The sequence below is a fragment of the Thunnus albacares genome, chromosome 18 (assembly GCF_914725855.1).
Source record: "Thunnus albacares chromosome 18, fThuAlb1.1, whole genome shotgun sequence".
Taxonomy (NCBI): domain Eukaryota; kingdom Metazoa; phylum Chordata; class Actinopteri; order Scombriformes; family Scombridae; genus Thunnus; species Thunnus albacares.
Window position 1 is genome coordinate 3,857,634 of NC_058123.1, and position 21,830 is coordinate 3,879,463.

General features: G+C 43.2%; 1 protein-coding gene across 2 annotated transcripts in view; it reads left to right on the top strand.

Annotated features, from left to right (window-relative positions):
- The window catches only part of grk3 (G protein-coupled receptor kinase 3), a 76,582-nt gene that overhangs the window by 49,698 nt on the left and 5,054 nt on the right, over positions 1 to 21,830 (top strand). For both annotated transcript variants that reach the window (XM_044332968.1, XM_044332969.1), the window contains 10 exons: positions 167 to 297; positions 2,253 to 2,347; positions 4,190 to 4,297; positions 8,989 to 9,055; positions 11,269 to 11,369; positions 11,823 to 11,889; positions 13,445 to 13,540; positions 18,808 to 18,970; positions 19,056 to 19,192; positions 21,602 to 21,715. In XM_044332968.1, the coding sequence (XP_044188903.1) occupies positions 167 to 297; positions 2,253 to 2,347; positions 4,190 to 4,297; positions 8,989 to 9,055; positions 11,269 to 11,369; positions 11,823 to 11,889; positions 13,445 to 13,540; positions 18,808 to 18,970; positions 19,056 to 19,192; positions 21,602 to 21,715 (1,079 nt within the window). The remainder of the gene's footprint in view (positions 1 to 166; positions 298 to 2,252; positions 2,348 to 4,189; positions 4,298 to 8,988; positions 9,056 to 11,268; positions 11,370 to 11,822; positions 11,890 to 13,444; positions 13,541 to 18,807; positions 18,971 to 19,055; positions 19,193 to 21,601; positions 21,716 to 21,830) is intronic.

Sequence of the window (21,830 nt, forward strand, 5' to 3'; positions counted from 1 at the left end):
GACAGGACAGAGTCGTATAAGTCCTCCCATCGATCCTCGTTCTCTCCCCTGAGAAGATTACCACAACATATTGATGGGTATTGATCGGAGGCATGAGGTGTTATGAGGTCATGCTGACTCACTCTATGTCGTGTGTGTGTGTGTGTGTGTGTGTGTGTTTGTTTAGGGGGCGACCTGCACTACCACCTGTCTCAGCACGGCGTCTTCAGCGAGAAAGAGATGCGTTTCTATGCGGCTGAAATCATCCTGGGTCTGGAGCACATGCACAACCGCTTCGTCGTCTACAGAGACCTCAAGGTTAGACCATGACGTTCAACATGAAGTCTGGAAACGGTTTATAATTATCTTTACTGTCAACAAAATCTCAACTACCCAACCATCTAAAAACAGCAAGTATTGTCTGTAATATATAAAAAAAACCCTACTAAAAACATGTCAGTGAGTCACGTCGCTGTACTGAGTGACATGTTGCTTCATCACCATGAACACACACACACACTCACACACACACACACACACACACACACACACAGTCCTGCATCGGTCAGTCAATGACTTCATCAACAGAAAATGAATCTGCAACTATTTTGATTATTTAATGAGAGTTTTAGTCTTTTTTTTTTTTTTTTTTTTTAAAGAAAATGCCAAAAATGTGCTGACTCATCTTGTTAAATGTGAGCGTGTCGAGGTTATTGTGTCATATATGACAGTAAACTTCAGACGCTGAAAAGACAAAACACATTCAAAGACGTCACCATGAACTCGACGACGTTTTTCACACTTTGAAAGACAAAATGATTAATTGGTATTAAGAATATAACAGTCAGATTAATCAGAAATGATTATAATCATCAGTTGCAGCCGTATTTAAAGCTGCATTAGTTGATTTTTTTTGAGTCGTAAACACAACATTGATATATTATCAGCCTAGTAACATTCAGTAGACTCGGAGCGACGTTATCATTCATCTGAAGAGGTGTTTGTGTCCAGCTGGTGAACATAAGTCTGATATTAACTCTGTTTACAGTTTTCTGAAAGATAAAACTGAACCAAACAGTAAAGTTTCAGGACGTAAACCTGAAACAATGAGCTGAAAGACACTAAAACGCTCCTTAAAGCTGAGAGAAGAACTCAATCAACTAAATAAATATCAATTTTATATTCTCTCGATTAATCATTTTGTCTATAAAATGTCAGAAAATAGTGACAACAGTGTTTTGTTCATCCAAAATCAAACAATAATCAGTTTATTATCATATAAGACACAGAAAAACTTGAAATCCTCACGTTCCTGAAGCTGCAAACAGCAACTTTTGATGTTTTTACATCATTCAATTATCAAAACAGTTAATTAATTTTCTAAATGGATGAATTCTCTGTGGATCCGACTCCACAAGTGGCTTCTTTCATTTCCTACATAATCATTTGATCCCTCGTTGATTTAAAGATATTGACTCATGCAGCTTTAAATACTTAAATATGTGTTAATCCGCCACTGAAAATAGTCCCGACAAATGCACAACATCCTCCTGTTTGTTTGTTTGTTTGTTTGTTTGTTTGTTTGTTTGTTTGTTAAACTAAATGATCTTCTTTTTATGGGATTTACAATAATAAAAATATAGAATATCAGTAAAACAGTCTGTTACCTTCACAAGAGAGTTTGATGTTGATATAGTTTAGTAGAGAAGGATGAGGTGTGACATCACAGCGTCTCTGTACGACACACCTGAACGCACCGTCTCACCTCCGCAGACGCCGTGTCAGAGCGGCAGATCTTCGTATCAGTGGTGTTTTTCAAACCGTCCTGTTTTTCCTCTTGATTCTCCTGTTTGGACTGGTTGCCATAATAATAGATATATTTTGCTGGAAGTCAGGGAACAGTTTTAGGGCTTCAATAAACAGTGCAGTACAATGCAGATAATACTTTTGAGGCTTGACTGTTGGAGGGGTGGAGGGGGGGGGGTGAGAGAGAGAGAGAGAGAGTCATGGTTTTTTTTTTTGCCAAACAGCAGAGGATAACCAGGACAGGAGGTTTCTTTTTTATTGTCTCTTATCCACGCAGAAATTTTCTCCTTGTGAAGCGGAAATTGAAACTTAAGTCTTGAATTAGTGGGGGCTACCAACATTGTTTCCTATGCTGATTATCTTATCTCCCGTATTCTCTATCAATATCACCCTCTCTCTCTCTCTCCCTCTCTCTCTCTCTTTCTCTGTGTGTGTGTGTGTGTGTGTGTGTGTGTCCTCTCTCTCAGCCAGCTAATATCCTGTTGGATGAACACGGCCATGTTCGTATCTCCGATCTCGGCCTGGCCTGCGACTTCTCCAAGAAGAAACCCCACGCCAGCGTGTAAGTGTGGGCCTGTCTGTGATCCCGTCCAGAGCTCTTAATGTCTGTGACCCCCCACCAACCAACCACACAACCACCAGCACCACCACCAGCACCAGTAGTGATCTGTGTTGTTATACACAGAGTTATTTCTGTCAGCTCAGCACTGTGTGACAAGTTAAAAAGCTAATCTGATAGATCACCTGTTAACGTCTCAGCTCATCAGTTAGCAGTAAAAGTGCAGCTGCGGCGGGAAGGAAGGTCATCAGTTAATCTGACCTGATGATGGATCACCATAATTATTAACCCATAAGAACCCACCGACCCTTTCAATGTCCTGGAAAATTCCTTGTTCAGCTTTATCCTTGATTTTAAGTCCCTGACCCCGGGATCCCACCGAGCGCCGCGTTCCAGCTCCGACGCGGTTTTGCTCCGTGCTCTGTACAGCGCCGTATTCCACCGGGAGCGTGACAGAAGCGGAGCGTCCATCCGCTGTTTAAAGTCAGTTGCACTCCTACTACAGTAATTACAGCAGCCTAGTCAAAGCTGATAAAGTCCCTTAAGGCTACCGTAATTACTGCAGTAGCAGGGCAACTAAACTGCTCAATTGTTGTTAACTTGCTCAACTTTCGTTGATTTGGTCATTTTCCTTGATCTTTGTGCTTCTACTATGGTTCAGTAGCTACGTAGTTAAATGGTTTCTTCGTCTGTTTTAATTGCGTTTATTGTTGATATACGACCAGGAGTCTGCACGGGGTGTTTTATTTTGAAAATTGACCGGATTCTCAATGCTGTTTCTGTGTCTGACTTCCTGCCCAGCTCGATCTGCTCTGTGCTGCTTGACGCGGCCTCCGTAAAAAACTAGACGAGGCACCTATCTGTAGCACAGCGGAGCGGAGAGCCGCTTCTGAAACTCGCCACGGGGCGCCCGGTGGAATTTAGGGGTTAGTGACATCTACTGAACATCCTGGTGAGGTCATGTGACAATGCGTGAATCTGCGTACCCGTGACATCACTTCCAATGAAGCCAATGCGGAAGTGTCAAAAACTGCAGTCCCTTGAATGGCCACTAGACACTGAAGGTAGAATTTCAAAATAAAATTCAGAAACGTGTTCCTTGTGGTCCATTTAGTCTGTTTTATATTCCCTACAATAATTTTCCTTTTAGGAGAAATGGGTTCTTACGGGTTAAAATGTATCCAGATGTATTCCAGAGAGGAACATGAATGTCTGCAATCATTGCAATCCATCTAATATCTGTTGAGATATTTCAGCTTGGACCAAAGTGGTGGACTGACAGATCCACATTAGCATACATCGAACTAGAAGAGCTAAAAATTAACTTAACGAGGCCCCGCAGGTTCATGATGCTGCGTTATGTGTAATGAGCCGCATGGATCAGTCCTTAACTTCCTGTTAAAACACAGAATCCACCATCAGAAAGAGACTTTTATGTAGTTTCAGTAGTTAAAGATTTAAAAGATTTAAGATGAGCAGCAGATGAATGTGAAAACAAACTGAAGTAACAAAAGTAAAACATGTTTTTGAGTGGGGGGGGGGGAGACTTTAAATAAGAGCTTTATGATCAGCGGTGAATAATAGATAGGTTTTCTCGCAAGATTTCATTGTTTATTACAGCTCCAGTAATTAGCCAGAGCCCTTAAATGCTTCCCGGAAAGAACAATGACTTTTATGACGAGGGAGGAGAGGAAATATTTTATTTCCCACTTTCCCTCCTCTCTGATATTAGATCTGTCAGAGCGGTGCTTTAGTGTGCGGCTCTCAGCTGTAATGAGTGTTTGACGTGAAGCTTCTGTGTGTGTGTGTGTGTGTGTGTGTGTGTGTGTGTGTGTTTTTCCGCAGCGGTACTCATGGTTACATGGCTCCAGAGGTCCTTCAGAAGGGGACGGCGTACGACAGCAGCGCCGACTGGTTCTCCTTAGGCTGCATGCTCTTCAAACTCCTCCGAGGGTAACTACTCCAGCTCTCTATCACATCTCCTGTCTTCTTCTCTGCGTGCTCTTTACTCCCACCGCGTCCTGACTTCCTTTTCTTTGCCGCTCTAAGTGTAAACCTCTTTGAATCTGCTCTCCCTCCCTCCCTCCTCCTCCTCCTCCTCCTCCTCCTCAGCAGCGTCTCTCTCGCCCGCTCGCCGTCTGTTTGGTGTGTGTTTGATCTTGTTTGTGTGTGAGACTGTGTGTGTGTTTGTTTGATCTGGAGTGTGTGTAAATGCCAGAGGTCTGAGCCCAGTAGGTCAGAAATCAGGTAAAAGGGGGGTGGGGGGTGGGGGGGGGGGGGGTTGAGTGTGTGTGTGTGTGTGTGTGTGTGTGTGTGTGTGTGTGTGTGTGCAGGAAAAAGAGAGAAGGGTGTGTGACGTGTCTTTCCATTGATGTTTGGATCAGTGTGTTTGAACACTTTAAAGAGGAAGAGTGTGTTGGTCTTTCGGTGAAAGGTTGGTTGGCTGCTGGAGAGACGGATGGATGTTTTTACACTTCGCTCCAAAAATGTAATTTTAGTCACACACATTCTGTCATAAACATCATTTTTTCTTCATCAAAATAGATTTTCAGCTCACTCTAACTAGCATCAACTGTAAGTCAGGTCAGATTTTATCTATAAACTCCAACGGAGGATGAAATAGCACATTTATTACTTGATAAGAAAATACAAGGGTAAATTGAAAATTGAAATTACTGAGACTTTTTAACATGTAACTATAAATTTCTGAAAAAGAAAGACTAGAGCAGCCCTCCAAATTTCTGATTATTAACTACTTTAAGGATCCAGCACCCAGTTTTCATGATATTATTATGAACTATATATTTTTGATCATGCGTGACCTGTTTTTTTTTAAGATTTACAGATGTACAACATTCAACACACTATCCTTATACCTTCAATTCAGATGATTCAGAAGAATTCAGAAGAACTCCCCCTAAAAAAAAAAGCACTTTAATGTAGAAATGAATCAGCATTACCCATAATCAATAAAAGTTCAATATCTTGATTATAGCGTGACTGATACAGGCTTTTTGAGGCTGATATTGATGATATTGATATTATCAGTCTTGATATTATTCCCTCTAAACTCTTAAAAGATGTATTTCCCGCTGTGAGTCCCTGCGATTATGCAGTCGGTGTTATAGAAACCTCATGTTGACCCTCTCAACCTCCAACAGCCGACATATTTCTAAAATATTTTTCTTATCTAAGGTGTTGGAGGAAGTTATTGCCTCTCGACTGATTGCTGATATGAATGTTAACAGTATTTCTGATAACAGTCTGGTTTTAGAGCTTTACACGGTACTGAGACGACCGTGGTGAAGGTGACAAATGACTTCCTCCTTGCTGCAGATACTAAAGGTTAAAGCTCCGTTCTGGTCTTGCTAGACTTGATACCGTAGACCACTTCATCATTCTACAGCGTCCTGAAACTTGTTCGGTCTAAAAGGTTTTGCTCTCAACTTATTATGTGCCAATTCGCTCGTGGCGTTCCTCAGGGGTCAATCCTGGGTCCTCTACAGTTCTCTATTAATACGCTGCCCCTTCAGTCAGGTCATTAATAAGGATAATGTACAGTACCGTCGTTATGCTGATGACACCCAGTTATACGTGACGTTCCAACCCACTGATCATAGCAGCTTAACCCGACCTGCCTTTCTGATATCAGTTGCTAAACTTCTCAAAACTTCCTCAAAAAACTTCACAATGACAAAACGGAAATGATCTTGTTTTCCACACCCAACTCTTTCAGTCAGACAGTCTGCAGTCTTGGAGCCCTTGTCACATAACATTCATCACATAACATTAAGCCAACTGCAAGACATTAAGGTGTTTTTATTTGATTCTTAGCCTGTTGTGACGACCAAGTAAAGAAGGTTGTTCAGTCATGTTTTTTTTTTTTTCAACTTAAGTTAATTTAAAAAAAATTAGATCCTTTTTTATCCTTTTGAGGGTTTACACAGAGTTGTTGGTGCCTCTTCTGTGATGACCTCTACACAGGTGTTACTTCCTTCTGTCGCCTTCAACTGGTTGCTGCTGCCGGAGTTATCACCAGTTCATGATAATGAGATCATATAACTCCAGTTGTGGCTTCCTGTTTATTTTCACACTCCCTTCCTGACTTAACTTCACGATCAAGCCCTTAATTATATCAAAGATCTACTACCCCCCCCCCGCTCACGCACGTGGACGCCGTCTCAGATCAGCTGATAGTGACTCGCTGGTCGTTCCAGAGCCCGTTAGTCGTTGACGGTATTTTTTTTTAAAGTAGAAAATGTCAAACGTTTCCAGTTCCAGCTCGTCATTTGTCTTGTGTGATATAAAATTCAATATGTAGGGAATCTGATGACACGTCCTCGTGCTTTAAGACTTTTTTTTTTTCACCGTTTGTAGACCAAACAATAAAATAATCTGCATCGTTAATGAAACTTTTATCGTTAGTTGCAGCTTTAATCCTGCTGTAATATAATCTACTACTATCTTCCAGCTCTCTGTGAAGCAGCTCGTACAGTCATCTGATCTTTGTTTTCCTTTTTCAAACGTTTCCAAAGCTGTTAAGTGAAGCGGAGGCCAACGCTCCTTGAACTTTCCATGGACTTTTAACTGGTCTGTTGGCGCTTCGGTGCATGTTTAGACTCACTGATGTCCTTCTGGAAAATGAACCTTTTTTTTTATCCAGACAACTCAATATGCTTCTGCAGAATAGATTCAGTCTCCAAAAAAATCCCTCTCCTGATCAGTTTCACTACCCATGTTTTGCTTTCAATCTTCACGCTTCATTACAGAAAAATTTGGACTGCCCTCGAAACACGCCGTCTAATTGGAGCCGTAAAGTTCAAAATTTGATTTATCGATCATTCCCCCGGCCTTCAGGAGTGAATTCTGATGTCATTTGGCTCCGGTCGGACAATTAGACCGGTGGAAGATGTAGTTTTGGAAGTCTGCCGCTCTCCCGTCGAGGTTTGCCAGTTGTCATTTGATCGCTCTTCTCGCTAAGTGGAGTTCTCTGTATCTTGAATAGAGATGCCGCTCCGTCTCGTAAAAATGTGCTCGCTTGATTTATGGGTGTTCTCACTCACAAGTCCGCCAGCTCTTGTATTGGATCAAAATGTGTCTGTGAAAATGCCTCCTGTGTGTATTCTTCCAATTAAGCTGTTCTGCAGCTGCGATCGTTTTCTCGGCATTCGGAGGAACGATTTGGTCCCAAACTGCTTCACTAAAGCTCGTCTGACTTTATGAAAAAAAAAAAAAAACAGGGGGGGAAATATTACCTGTCACCCTTAATTGAAGTTAAAGTACTCGCAGTTTTCAGTCTTGTCAGACTATACATCAGGGGCACACATGGTGATAGTAAAATAGAATAAATGCTGAGAAAACATCACATAGTTCTGCTTCATGGGTGTAAAACTTTTAGATTTATATCAGTTAATATATGTAGATATATGTTTTTATTAAGAAGAGATCATGCACCAATTAGAGTCGAGTATTTTCTGCAGCTTAGAATAAAAAAAAATGATTATTTTAGTATATTGTTCAACTTGGCGTCTATGATTTCTCTGTTATTTCTATGTAACCGGTGGTTTCTAGCAGTAGTGATATAAAAGGATGAAGTTCTTCGGAGGAGACCATTTATTCCGGCAACTGACCACAGAAGTAAATATGTGATGCTAACTCAGGCTCCTACACAAATGAAATAACACAGAAATGTGTTTGCATACAGCACAGGAAGTCCCAAGATAATAAACAAACTTACACCTGTAATTCAAAGGGAAGTGCACATTAAAGATGAACGTAGGGGGGGTGCAATGAACTGAGTCTTAAATGTTCCATATATTAACCCTGGAGGAGGAGGAGCAGCAGGTTTTGTGTAATTATAATACATATGCTGCATGGTTGACTCTGTTATTTATATACTGTTATGATGTTGGATGTCTGTGTTAAACATGGTGAGAGAGTGCATGTGTATCGATGGATGGTCTGAGTTTAGGAATCATAATCAGCATCAGGAGAGAAAAAGTCCACATCAGTGCATCTTTACCTGCTTCATACTTAGAGGATATTAGAGAGGAACCAGTGTAAATGAACTGTAAACGCTCTAAATGTAGATTGTTTCAGTCAAGCAGCTGCAGTTTCATCTGAAAATATTTGAACAGTTTCTTTTCTGTTTTGGCTCCGTTACTTCCAGCACAACGACTCCATGACTGCGAGGTCAAAGTGACGACTCTCAGCTGTAATTTGAGGGCGATCAGACGCAGGTCGGCTGAACGTCGTCGGTATCGTAGCTGCAACGTTCTCGTTATGTGAACTCTCTCAAACCGCCGTCAGCTTTTTTTGCAATGTGTCTAATTAGAGTGAGAAGGAATCTGGGTCATTTCAGATTAACATTTCTTAATTTAAAGTGTTGTAATATTTATAATGAGCTTCAGTTTTAACTAAAAAAAAAAAAAAAAAAAAGCAAAAATATGAGGAGTTGAAAAGGGCGTGTGATTGGCAGCGAGTGTCTGATTTATTCTTGGGGTTTGCTTGTTTTTCACACCTCCTGCTCTGTTCTCACATCCAGCACCTCCTCTCCTCCGTCTCCTCCGTTTCCCCCCAGTAATCTCCACTCAGTGTCAGTATCTCTCACTCTCTCTCTCTCTCTCTCTCTCTTTTCTGTTCAGGCACAGTCCCTTCAGACAGCACAAGACCAAAGACAAACACGAGATCGACCGCATGACGCTCACCATGGTAAGACACATCTACACGTTTCCTAGAAGTCAGCGACGCCACGCTGACAAAGGTGAACGTGATGGCGGATACACACACACACACACACACACACACACACACACACATGATGGAGAAGCTTCTGTTTAAATAACCTGTAAAGCACATATGTGTCTTTACTTAACTCTACACACACACACACACACACACACACACACACACACACACACACACACACACAGAGGGGTTTAGCCCTTGTTTACCGTACAGTAATACCAAACGCACACAGATGTTTATATCCCTATGCATACTGTACCGTGTGTGAACAAACAGAGCGCCGCTGCACGCTAGACAGAGGTTACCTCACATGCGTCGACAGAGATAAATGTCGGTGAATTCATTCTTTTTTTCATCTCTCCGTTTCCAACGCCGTGTTTACTCAGCAGCGCTCGCCGTGTCACGGGAAGACGCGGGAGATGAGGCGTACGACAGAAACCTTAGATAAACTGGAGCTAGCAGCCAAAGCCTGGAAAGTTAAAAGTACACCCCCGCGGGTCGGAGGGGATTTGTAGCCACATCCAGCTGTAGTTTACTCAGGGATCTGCGGTCCAGGTTGAAGACAGGCAGGTTTAATGTACAAGGCATTACTGTCTCATCTCTGTAGAATCTGCCTTTTTAATTAACTTTAAATTATTGCATGTCCGCTACAAATCTAGAGACATCTTTTTTTTTTTTAAAAATGTCTTAAAACGTCCTCCTGTTCATACAAGCTATTAAAAATCCCCTTCAAATGTGCTTTCAGTGGAAGTGATGGAGGCCAAAATCCTGACGGGGGGGCGGGGGGGGCGGGGGGGGGGGAGCACAGTTATTTTGTACACTTTATCTGAAGCTTATATTCAGCTTCAGCAGTCTGAGTTATTCATATCAAGTGGATATCTGACACTTTTACAGTCTTTTATAGCATCAAATTCCCTCTTTGTGTTTCCCTGTTGAGCTGCAGGTGGAAGTATAGTAACAAAAAGAGGAACTTCGGCACTAAAAAGACTGAAACATTGAAAGATATCTACTTGATTTGACTCATTTGGACGCTGAAGCTTCATATTAGCTTCAGATAAACTTTTAAATATCTTGTAAGTGAACAGGAGGAACGATCACAGCAAGAAAAGACAGATTTAAAAAAGTGTGAACCTGCCCTTTAAGTACCAAATGTCAGCATCATCATGTTTCAGAGAGAAGGCTTTAATTAGATGTTATTATTATTATTATTATGATTATTAAGACATTAAAACACTTCCTGGGCTCAGCAGTAAGTGGTGTATTTACTGTGTCATTGTCTGCTGGGTGAATATACCGTTTAACCTTTTTGATGTCACAGGTCAAATTCAGCAAACACTCTGGATGAATGGCGTCCATTGAGCCCACCCGCTGACATATCTGCTCTCACCCACCCACCCCTCCTCACATCCAAGCCAGACTTCAGTAAAGGCGACACGTTGTGTTTCCGAGTTTTACAAATGACAAACTCCCCGAAGTGAGTTTCCACTTCGCTCCGCTCCTCTTCGCTGTCGCTCGCCAGCAGCGGCAGCAGCGGCGGCGTCCGTCCATCAGAGTGGAACGCGTCCAAACCGCCGTGTCCGTTTATGTGTTTTGTCAGGACACGAAGCGAATGAGACACACACACACACACACTCACTCACAAGCACACGTTGCACTGTTTGGAGGACCTCTAAACAGAGAAAGCATGATCTTCTATATCACAATAAATCCAGATTAGGATTTTAATCCAGCTACTTAATCTGTTTCATCCCTTATAATCCTCATCATCTGCGTTTATATATGTGTGTGTGTGTGTGTGTATGTGTGTGTGTGTGTGAGGGAGAGAGAGAGAGAGAGAGAGAGAGAGAGGGCTAAAAGGCTGCGATTCAGGCTAAAAATACAGCTCTATATGTCTTTAGTGTTTATTAAACATGATGAATGGTCTCATTACATAAACACGATGTGAGCAGACAGCAGGCTGAGACAGGAAGAGACGATGATGGAACAGATCCTGCTAGATGGCACTTCTGCTCCTCTGAAACGTCTCCGCCGAGCAGTAAAAAAAAAAAAGAAAGAAATGAAAGGGCAGAGGCCGACTTGTACCACAGTAACGGTTGCGACTGACGTCAATCTATTTTCATACAACCCCCCTCCGTCTTCTTCTTCTTCTTCTTCTTCTTCTTTTGTTTCTCTGGCAGAATGTGGAGCTGCCAGACTCCTTCACCGCTGAGCTCAAAGATCTGCTGGAGGGGCTTCTGCAGAGAGATGTTTCCAAGAGGCTGGGATGCCAGGGCAGAGGGTACGACACACACACACACACACACACACACACACACACACACAGAAAAACATCAGCCGTCATGTCTACAGGCGTGCAAAATTAATTCACCAGTCAGACGGATTTGGCTGGACGTGCCTCATTAAGGCTTTGGAAACACTGGGTGGTATAATTTGCGGGGCCGGAGTGAAAGACGGATAGAGACGGACACGGAGTCGATCCGATAGGAGCCCAGTTCATAACTAATTTCATCAGCGCTGTCGTTTCACATCAGCTTACGGCTAAACCGGAGTGATGGATCCATGTCTGCTCTGGGTATTTGGTTAAATAGCAGGATTATGACTGTGTTTGTCTGTAGAGGGGAAGTAATGTGGCGAACACTGCCACCCAGTGGCCACATGAGGACTAACACCACCTCCCTCTGCCCTCTTCTTCTTCTTCTTCTTCTTCTCTCTCTCTCTGTCTGTCACACAGAGCCCCGGAGGTGAAGGAGCATCAGTTTTTCAAAGGCATTGACTGGCAGCAGGTTTACCTGCAGAAGGTGAGCGAGCTGCGTCTCTCCATCCATCAGCTTTTTTCTTCTTTGTGCTGCAGGATGATCACATTTCTCTCATCCATCAATAACTAACACACTGATTGCAGTATAATCGAGCTGCTATTGACTGTTTATTTCAAGGACGTAGCTGCTGGTTGTTTTATATTTTTCTTCTTCTTCGTGTGTGTATCTAAAGCCTGATATTCGTCCAGAAACTATTAAAAACACATCAGTGAGTCACACGGCTGCTCTGGATGAATATGTTGCTTCATCATGAAGGGTTCGGTCCTGTAAATTAGTTTAAAACTGCTCCAATAATAACAGCGATCACAGTTTCGGTCTACAAAGAGAAGTTCTGTGTAAACGTCCCTTGACATTCTGCAGTTTTTGTTCCAAGCAGCTGTTGGTTTCCTTTTATTTACATATTAGCATCACTCACTGAAGCTTTGCAGACTCTCTAAAGCTGCTGTGAAGCTGCATTTATAGTTTGACGTCAGGGGTTAACTGTAGTTGGATGTCAGTATATCACCACACTGGTGTGTCGTAGATGTGACTGTGAGCTACACACACACACTCATAGACCTGCAGTTACATCCAGGTAACATCTGCTCGGCTTCACGTCATCACTGACTGCAGGACGATTCTTTCATTCACTGATGAAGACAGTCAGGTCTTGTCTTCACTTTTCTCTCACAAGCTGACCAATCACAGTCCAGCTGGTCTTCACCTGGTATCTCTGCAGCCTCTGTTTCATGTTATTAGTCAGTGAACATCACCACTTTAACATAAAACTATGTGTATTTCTAAAAATCAGAATCAGCTTTATTGGACCAGTATGTACATAGCAGCACATGCACATGTAAAAACAACCTCAGTTGACCAAACACAGGCCTTTAACGACACTCGAAGGCCCGAGAGAACATGTGAGTCTTCGGTAAACTCACGGTCACCCCTCAGCCTCGATGGAGGGACAGCGAGGAGCAGCCGGTCTGAGAGATCTGAGAGATCTGGGGTTGTGAAGGAGGCAGAGGAGATGTACTGGGGGAGGGCACCAGGCTGTGTAGAGCCTTAAAAACTTACCCATACTTAACTGGTAACCAGTGCAGGGACACCAGTACAGGTGTGATGCCGTCTCTTGCAGCAGTTATTAGCTGAGCAGCAGCTTCCTGCGCTAGTTGCAAGTGAGAAAAACAAACATTTGACTATAAGATACATATAAAAACAACACATAGGATACAAATAGTGCAAATGTGTGAAATGAGTGTGATAAGTGAGTTTATATACATACAGTAGCTTGTGCTCACATGTTAATTGAACAGTATTGAATGTATGTAAACATGTTGTATTTTAAATCAATATAATTATGGCTGGGTTTATTGTTGCTGCAGACGAGGTCAAACCGTTAAAGCGACACCGGACGGCTTGTCATTAAGTCCACTACAGTTGCTATGGTTACCCCATCACTTGAGGGAGGATACGCTGCGGGACTGTCGTCTTTTTGTTTCTCCTTCATCTGAAAAAACCACCTCTCTGTGTTCTCTCTCTCCCTCCGTCTGCACAGTACTCTCCTCCTTTAATCCCTCCCCGGGGAGAAGTCAACGCCGCGGACGCTTTTGACATCGGCTCTTTTGACGAGGAGGACACCAAGGGCATCAAGGTAAAAACACAACACACACTCACGCTCACTCTCGCTGACATCACAGACCGTCCAGCACACCAGCGTATCACGACGCAGATGTGTCCTGTGGCCTTCTCAGCAAATTTTTTGACTCAATAGACGGGTTTCCTGTTTATGAACAAGCCGAGGATGTACGCGCAGGAAAGCTTTCCAAAACACAGCGTCAGTGTAGCTTATTCATGGAGAGAATAAAATACTTTCAAAAACAGAGAAGAAATAGTTTAGAGGTGAATTTATATGCAGAGCTCATCCTCAAGAGTTCCACAACTTCTTTTTTTTTAAACTTCTGTATATATGCAACACTTTGAACACACATGAAACATCAACTTCCAGAGAGAAACAGCAGTCATATCGCTAACCAAGACTACAGGAAACCATCACTAGAATACAAGAAACGACCCGAATCATCATATTAATATCACTCAATGTGACTGACACTTCCTGAGGATTCATTATCTATGATGTCATCACCAATAAACCTCCATAAATCCTCTAAATCTAGTGATAAATGTCTTCAAACAGGAGCAGCTAATAGATGATTCAGCAGAAACTAAATGTAAACAAATCTGGTGTTAAAACAGGTGTGAAAGATGAACAGCAGCACATCTGACGAGCTATTATAGAGTCTTTTATTTTTTTTATGTTTGTCTCATCGGTTCCCCCAAAACAGGCCGATATGTTGCTGTTAGCTTGTTTCCATCTGTCAGATTAGCATAAAACTCAGATCCACTTTTAAAAAAACTAGTAATGATTAAATCCACAGTCCTCCTTCTGTGCAAAAAAATGTATTTCATGAAGCTTCAGCGTCCAAATGAGTCAAATCAAGTAGATATCTTTCAACGTTACAGTCTTTTTAGTGTCAAAGTTCCTCTTTTTGTTACTATACTTCCACCTGCAGCTCAACAGAGAAACACTGTCCGAGGAAACACAAAGAGGGAATTTGATGCTAAAAAGACTGTAAATGTGTCAGATATCCACTTGATGTTAATAACTCAGACTGCTGAAGCTGAATAGAAGCTTCACACAGACTTTTAAATGCATTTTTCGGCCTCCATCACTTTGAATTTGTGTCTTATAACTCACAGAACAAGTCTTCATGTCTCTCTGTGAGCTTTCAGTTATTCTGTTAGTTTTCTTGCATCATCAAAGGTCGCGGACGTCTCGTAAAGAGCGAAGCGAAGGAACCGTTGACCCGCTCACTTTCTCTCTGACCGACCGCAGAGAGGATGTACTTACATTCCTGAATCACCGCCGTAGGAAGCCGCAGGGATAGTTATAAAGCTTATAGTTGTTGTTTTCTTCTTGTTGTTTATTGTTTTTTTCCCTGAACCAGCAGCTTCCTCCCTCATTAACATTAACGCGGCTGCAGTAACACTTACTCATCCTCTGACACTCGGCTGCAGAGACATAAAAGACACAAAAAAAAAGCGTTTTCTTTACGTTTCCCCCCCGACGGCGCTCGGCGGTTGTTAACTCAGCAGCCATCATCTAAATAACCAGAGCTCCCAGTCTCCTGACGATCATCCAGTCAGCACTAAATGACTCGTTCTGTCTGAACGTCAACAAACAAGAAGAAGATAGAAGAGTCAGCAGGGAGTTTTCTTAAAGAGACAGTAAAGATTACTGCGGTATCTGTGTCCTATTTATAATGTCATCTAGAAACGACCATTAACACCTTAAATACTTTTATTTTGATATGACTTTTATTATTCATCGTTAGTTGACCCAGTAAACCGACAGCTGAGATATAAATTCTGTCTTTAAGATCAAAGTTTGAGTAAAGTTTTGCATCAGCGGCACTAATTAGATCGTTTCTACCTCACAGCAGCATTTGACTGTTTTATCGTCATGGTTGCTGCTCACAGTTTGTGTTTAATAATCTGATTCTAATAATATATCAGAACAAAAGTTGTCTGAGTGGCAATTAAAGTCACTTTGATGCTGCACAGTTGAGTTTTCTATAATCTGTCCTGATTATTGTGTAACAAGCTGATAATTCAATAATCATTAATAACATAAATAGATTTTAAGATTTTCCAACAGCTGTTTCTGCAAAAACACTTTATGAAGATGTAACACTCACATGTTTCAGTCTGTCTGAGCTCCTCTTCCTCACTAACAGCTCCTCATCCTCACTAACGGTTCCTCTTCCTCACTAACGGTTCCTCTTCCTCACTAACGGGTTCCTCTTCCTCACTAACGGTTCCTCTTCCTCACTAACGGCCCCTCGTCCTCACTAACGGCCCCTCGTCCTCACTAACGGTTCCTCGTCCTCACTAACGGTTCCTCGTCCTCACTAACGGTTCCTCATCCTCACTAACGGTTCCTCTTCCTCACTAACGGGTTCCTCATCCTCACTAACAGCTCCTCATCCTCACTAACGGCTCCTCGTCCTCACTAACGGGTTCCTCTTCCTCACTAACGGCTCCTCGTCCTCACTAACGGGTTCCTCATCCTCACTAACGGTTCCTCGTCCTCACTAACGGGTTCCTCATCCTCACTAACGGTTCCTCATCCTCACTAACAGCTCCTCATCCTCACTAACGGCTCCTCGTCCTCACTAACGGGTTCCTCTTCCTCACTAACGGCTCCTCGTCCTCACTAACAGCTCCTCATCCTCACTAACGGCTCCTCGTCCTCACTAACGGGTTCCTCATCTTCACTAACGGCTCCTCGTCCTCACTAACGGTTCCTCGTCCTCACTAACGGGTTCCTCATCCTCACTAACGGCTCCTCATCCTCACTAACGGTTCCTCGTCCTCACTAACGGGTTCCTCATCCTCACTAACGGCTCCTCGTCCTCACTAACGGGTTCCTCATCCTCACTAACGGCTCCTCGTCCTCACTAACGGGTTCCTCATCCTCACTAACGGTTCCTCTTCCTCACTAACGGGTTCCTCATCCTCACTAACGGTTCCTCGTCCTCACTAACGGGTTCCTCATCCTCACTAACGGTTCCTCGTCCTCACTAACGGTTCCTCATCCTCACTAACGGTTCCTCTTCCTCACTAACGGTTCCTCATCCTCACTAACGGTTCCTCTTCCTCACTAACGGTTCCTCATCCTCACTAACGGTTCCTCTTCCTCACTAACGGGTTCCTCTTCCTCACTAACGGTTCCTCATCCTCACTAATGGTTCCTCATCCTCACTAACGGGTTCCTCTTCCTCACTAACGGTTCCTCATCCTCACTAATGGTTCCTCATCCTCACTAACGGTTCCTCATCCTCACTAACGGCCCCTCTTCCTCACTAACGGCCCCTCGTCCTCACTAACGGTTCCTCGTCCTCACTAACGGTTCCTCATCCTCACTAACGGTTCCTCTTCCTCACTAACGGGTTCCTCATCCTCACTAACAGCTCCTCATCCTCACTAACGGCTCCTCGTCCTCACTAACGGGTTCCTCTTCCTCACTAACGGCTCCTCGTCCTCACTAACGGGTTCCTCATCCTCACTAACGGTTCCTCGTCCTCACTAACGGGTTCCTCATCCTCACTAACGGTTCCTCATCCTCACTAACAGCTCCTCATCCTCACTAACGGCTCCTCGTCCTCACTAACGGGTTCCTCTTCCTCACTAACGGCTCCTCGTCCTCACTAACAGCTCCTCATCCTCACTAACGGCTCCTCGTCCTCACTAACGGGTTCCTCATCTTCACTAACGGCTCCTCGTCCTCACTAACGGTTCCTCGTCCTCACTAACGGGTTCCTCATCCTCACTAACGGCTCCTCATCCTCACTAACGGTTCCTCGTCCTCACTAACGGGTTCCTCATCCTCACTAACGGCTCCTCGTCCTCACTAACGGGTTCCTCATCCTCACTAACGGCTCCTCGTCCTCACTAACGGGTTCCTCATCCTCACTAACGGTTCCTCGTCCTCACTAACGGGTTCCTCATCCTCACTAACGGCTCCTCGTCCTCACTAACGGGTTCCTCATCCTCACTAACGGCTCCTCGTCCTCACTAACGGGTTCCTCATCCTCACTAACGGTTCCTCTTCCTCACTAACGGGTTCCTCATCCTCACTAACGGTTCCTCGTCCTCACTAACGGGTTCCTCATCCTCACTAACGGTTCCTCGTCCTCACTAACGGTTCCTCATCCTCACTAACGGTTCCTCTTCCTCACTAACGGTTCCTCATCCTCACTAACGGTTCCTCTTCCTCACTAACGGTTCCTCATCCTCACTAACGGTTCCTCATCCTCACTAACGGGTTCCTCTTCCTCACTAACGGTTCCTCATCCTCACTAATGGTTCCTCATCCTCACTAACGGTTCCTCATCCTCACTAACGGTTCCTCTTCCTCACTAACGGGTTCCTCGTCCTCACTAACGGCCCCTCTTCCTCACTAACGGCCCCTCGTCCTCACTAACATCTCCTCCTCATCCTCACTAACGTTTTTCACTCGTCATGACAAACACGTTAAACTGATCCAACCAAACAAAAACCGATAAACAACTCACTGGCGTAGCAACATTAAGGCTACAAACAACCCATAATGCATCACTCTCTGTACGAGCAGGTGTCACAGCGATACTCAAAAAAAACATCTGATCTCCTGAACATGTAACTGTCTGGTCTTTGAATATAAGACAACTTCCACCTTTTCAAATTTAATTTCCTGAATAAAATTTAATTTTTTTCTATATTTGGATCAGTACAGTTTCATATACGACATATTTGGGTGAAAAGTTGCAATTTCTGTTGGTAAATCAGCAGGTTTAGTGATGGTAGTTTAATAATCTGCATCATCAGACTGATTAGACCCTTGAAGTGACCTTCAGCTAGTTTTAAGCTAGTTTTAAGCTAGTTAACGCTGAATATAACTTTGCTCCAACAGTTGTCTTTTTAACCTGATATCCATGCTGGATGGTGGTACTATCAGGTCACATGACCTCCTTAAAATAACGTGGATGTGTGTTCCCAACTTTGAGAAACGAAGAGCAGGACCGAAGCTTCTGATTTGTATTTATTAAAGCCAGAAGTTAAGAGAGAAACCAGAAATGGAGGAAAGACAAAAATGCTTCAACCCCTTCAAACGTGATCATACAACACATCATTGTTTTTACTAATTTGCTGGTATTTTTTTTATCTCAGGCGAGTGCATGTTTGTTCTTATTTATTGTTTAAAGAGCTTGACTTGACTTTTCTAGTATAACTGCACCACTAACAGGGATGTTTTCTGTTCTGTCAGTCGTTACTAAACCCATTTCTTCCTCTGCTTCTGTCTGTCTTGTCTGTGTGTAGTTGCTGGACAGCGACCAGGAGCTGTATAAGAACTTTCCTCTGGTGATATCGGAGCGCTGGCAGCAGGAGGTCGCGGAGACGGTCTACGAAGCCGTCAACTCAGACACGGACAAGAACGAAGCTCGCAAGAGGGCCAAGAACAAGCAGCTCGGCCATGAAGAAGGTAATAATACCGCTACTTTTAATTTGAAAATCCAGGGAATATGTCAGAATCCAGCGCTCACCTTTGTGTGTGTGTCTTTGTGCAGACTACGCGTTGGGGAAGGACTGTATAATGCACGGCTACATGTTGAAGCTGGGGAACCCGTTCCTGACTCAGTGGCAGCGTCGATACTTCTATCTCTTCCCCAACCGTGTGGAGTGGAGGGGCGAGGGCGAGTCACGGGTGAGTTTGCCTCCCGGCCGCGCTCCTTTCATCACTTTCATCACGTCCACGTTTACATGTCCGTCCTGTCTTATCTATGTCCATCCTGTCCTGAAGCGACGGCGCTCTGCTGCTGTTTGTCCGCGTATGAACGTTTGTCTGTTTTGTCTGTCTTGTCTGTCTGTCCCGACTCCACACTGAAGGACAAGTGGCTAAAACATTTTAAAAAGCAGAGATGCAGAGATGTTGTGGTGAGTTGTTAACACTCATAGAACTCAGAGAGTCCTCATAGAGCTGTAGTCCACCTCCCCCGCTTCACAGTCACTAGTGCGTCTGTGTCCGTAAACCTTCCTCACACTTCCTGCTGCTGCTGCTAGTAGACGAACAGCAGGAACCAACCTGAGAGGCGTTCAGGTGCAGGAACTCACAGCTGCTTTCACGTCTTTTTTTGGGGGGCAAGTGCATGAATTTCTACAGGGTAGTGTCGTCTCAAATCAAACACGGCCGTCGTGCACTTACCAGAAATGACAATCACAAATTAGCATTAGCTAGCGTTAGCATTAGCTAGCGTTAGCATTAGCTAGAGTTAGCTAGCGTTAGCATTAGCGTTATCGTTCGCGCTACCAAATCATTACAGACTGTTAAATTAACCCAAAAAACATACTGACGGCTAATATCCGACAACAGTATAGTGATGCTTAGTGCTAAAAAACACATGTGAAGTGGTCCCTCCCCTTCCGCTAGGTAGCCAAGATGGCGGCCGTTTAGGGCGAGAAGTGTCCATAGTTCCACACTCAACTTCTTGACAGTTTTGAGTGCACCATCAGTGCACTGCATTTTCCCATTCTTCTCAGTGTGAACGTACTTATACACTCAAAATGTTAAGTGTAAGTACAGAAGTGAAGCACGAGACGTTCAGACATATAAAAACATCAAATCCATCATTTCACACATGAGAAGTAAAATAGTTTCTGATTAATCGTCTGTTGAATGAAACCATCGAGCTGCAGACTGATGTGCAGCATATAAACATTAAGTTAATGGTTTCTAACACACTGTAATGTCGTTATAATGCTGCTAGTAGACGAACAGCAGGAACCAACCTGAGAGGCGTTCAGGTGCAGGAACTCACAGCTGCTTTCACGTCTTTTTTTGGGGGGGCAAGTCACAAGTCTTTAAAATCCAGTTTGTAACTTTACATTTACTGTTTATTTATTAATTTATAGACAACGTTAGTCAAACACAGCGTACAAATGAGATACAATCAAAGCTCCGGTAGATAAAGAGAAGCCTTTGAGAGCAGGAACCTCGACCAGGATCGTTGGTGCTTGAAGGCAACATAACTTTAGATCAGACTTTGTGATGAGTTTCAACAGAAATCTATTTGATAGTGCAACTGTTCAATGGATTCAAGTCAACTTTTGGATGATAGTGCACAAAATTAGCACCAGCTACTAGCCAAATGCTGGTAAAATATGAACATTCACCAGCTATTTGCACCCTGATAGTGTCTCAGCTGAGGCTTAGTTCACCTTTATCTGCTTTCTGGTATTTGCTCCTTTAGAAGGTGTTAAAAAAAATGTTTAAATGTGTTTATTGATGTATTTATTGGGATCATGTACAGTGTTAAACATAAATGTTACCGTGTGATGTACTGCACCAGAGTTAGCTTAAAGCTAATAATCATCTGCAGCTCACAATTAAAACACACAACAGCACAATAACAAACAGTACAAAGCAACAAAAAAAACACACATAATACAAAATACACACAACAACACATCACACACAATGTCAAGGAGAAGTTAATAAAGTAAGCTTTTCAAAATAAAAGCAAGATTAGTTGCGTTCATGTGTTATTTTTCAGGGTTTTTGTCTTTATGTGACAGACAGGAAGTGTAGAGAGAGAGATCACTAACGATGTTAGTGATGAAATGTTTGTGTTTGTGGCCGTCGGGAGACGTTTACATCTACAGTCAGACGGTAGACTGTCCTGCAGGAAGTCTGAACCATCAGACCTGCAGCGACATGTCACCACGGCAACTACAAGAAGCTCATCTTCTCTCTGTGGACAAAGATTTTAGATAAAACTCACATGAATGAATCCTTCTTTCATCCTTCTTCTGCCATTTATCAGAGTCCAGGTTGAGTTAATTAAATTATATCGTTAGGAATTATTGTTATATATCGTTGGCTGTATCTTCCCGACTGTTTCTCACAGCTCCATGTGCAACAGAGAGAAGAAATAAAGTAAAACAAACAACAACATAAACATCTAGCAGCAGCATCAAAGACCAGTTAGCTGTGAATGTGTTGAAGGGATCAGAGGAGTCTTAATGGTCCTTGATGGTGAAACTGGTATTAAATAACAATCTAGAAGTGTTGAATGTAACTCGCCGCTGCTTCTTTTCTGGACACTTTTGTTCACAGCAAAACCTGCTGACGATGGAGCAGATCGTGACGGTGGAAGAAACGCAGATTAAAGACAAGAAGTGCATCCTGCTGCGCATCAAAGGAGGGAAGCAGTTTGTGCTGCAGTGCGAGGTAAAACTCCGCCTTTTTCCCCTCCTGAATTCTGTCCACGAGATAAAGACAAAGAGCTGATCCCTTTTATTTATTTTGCATGTGTGTGTGCGTGTGTGTGTGTGTTTGCTCGTGT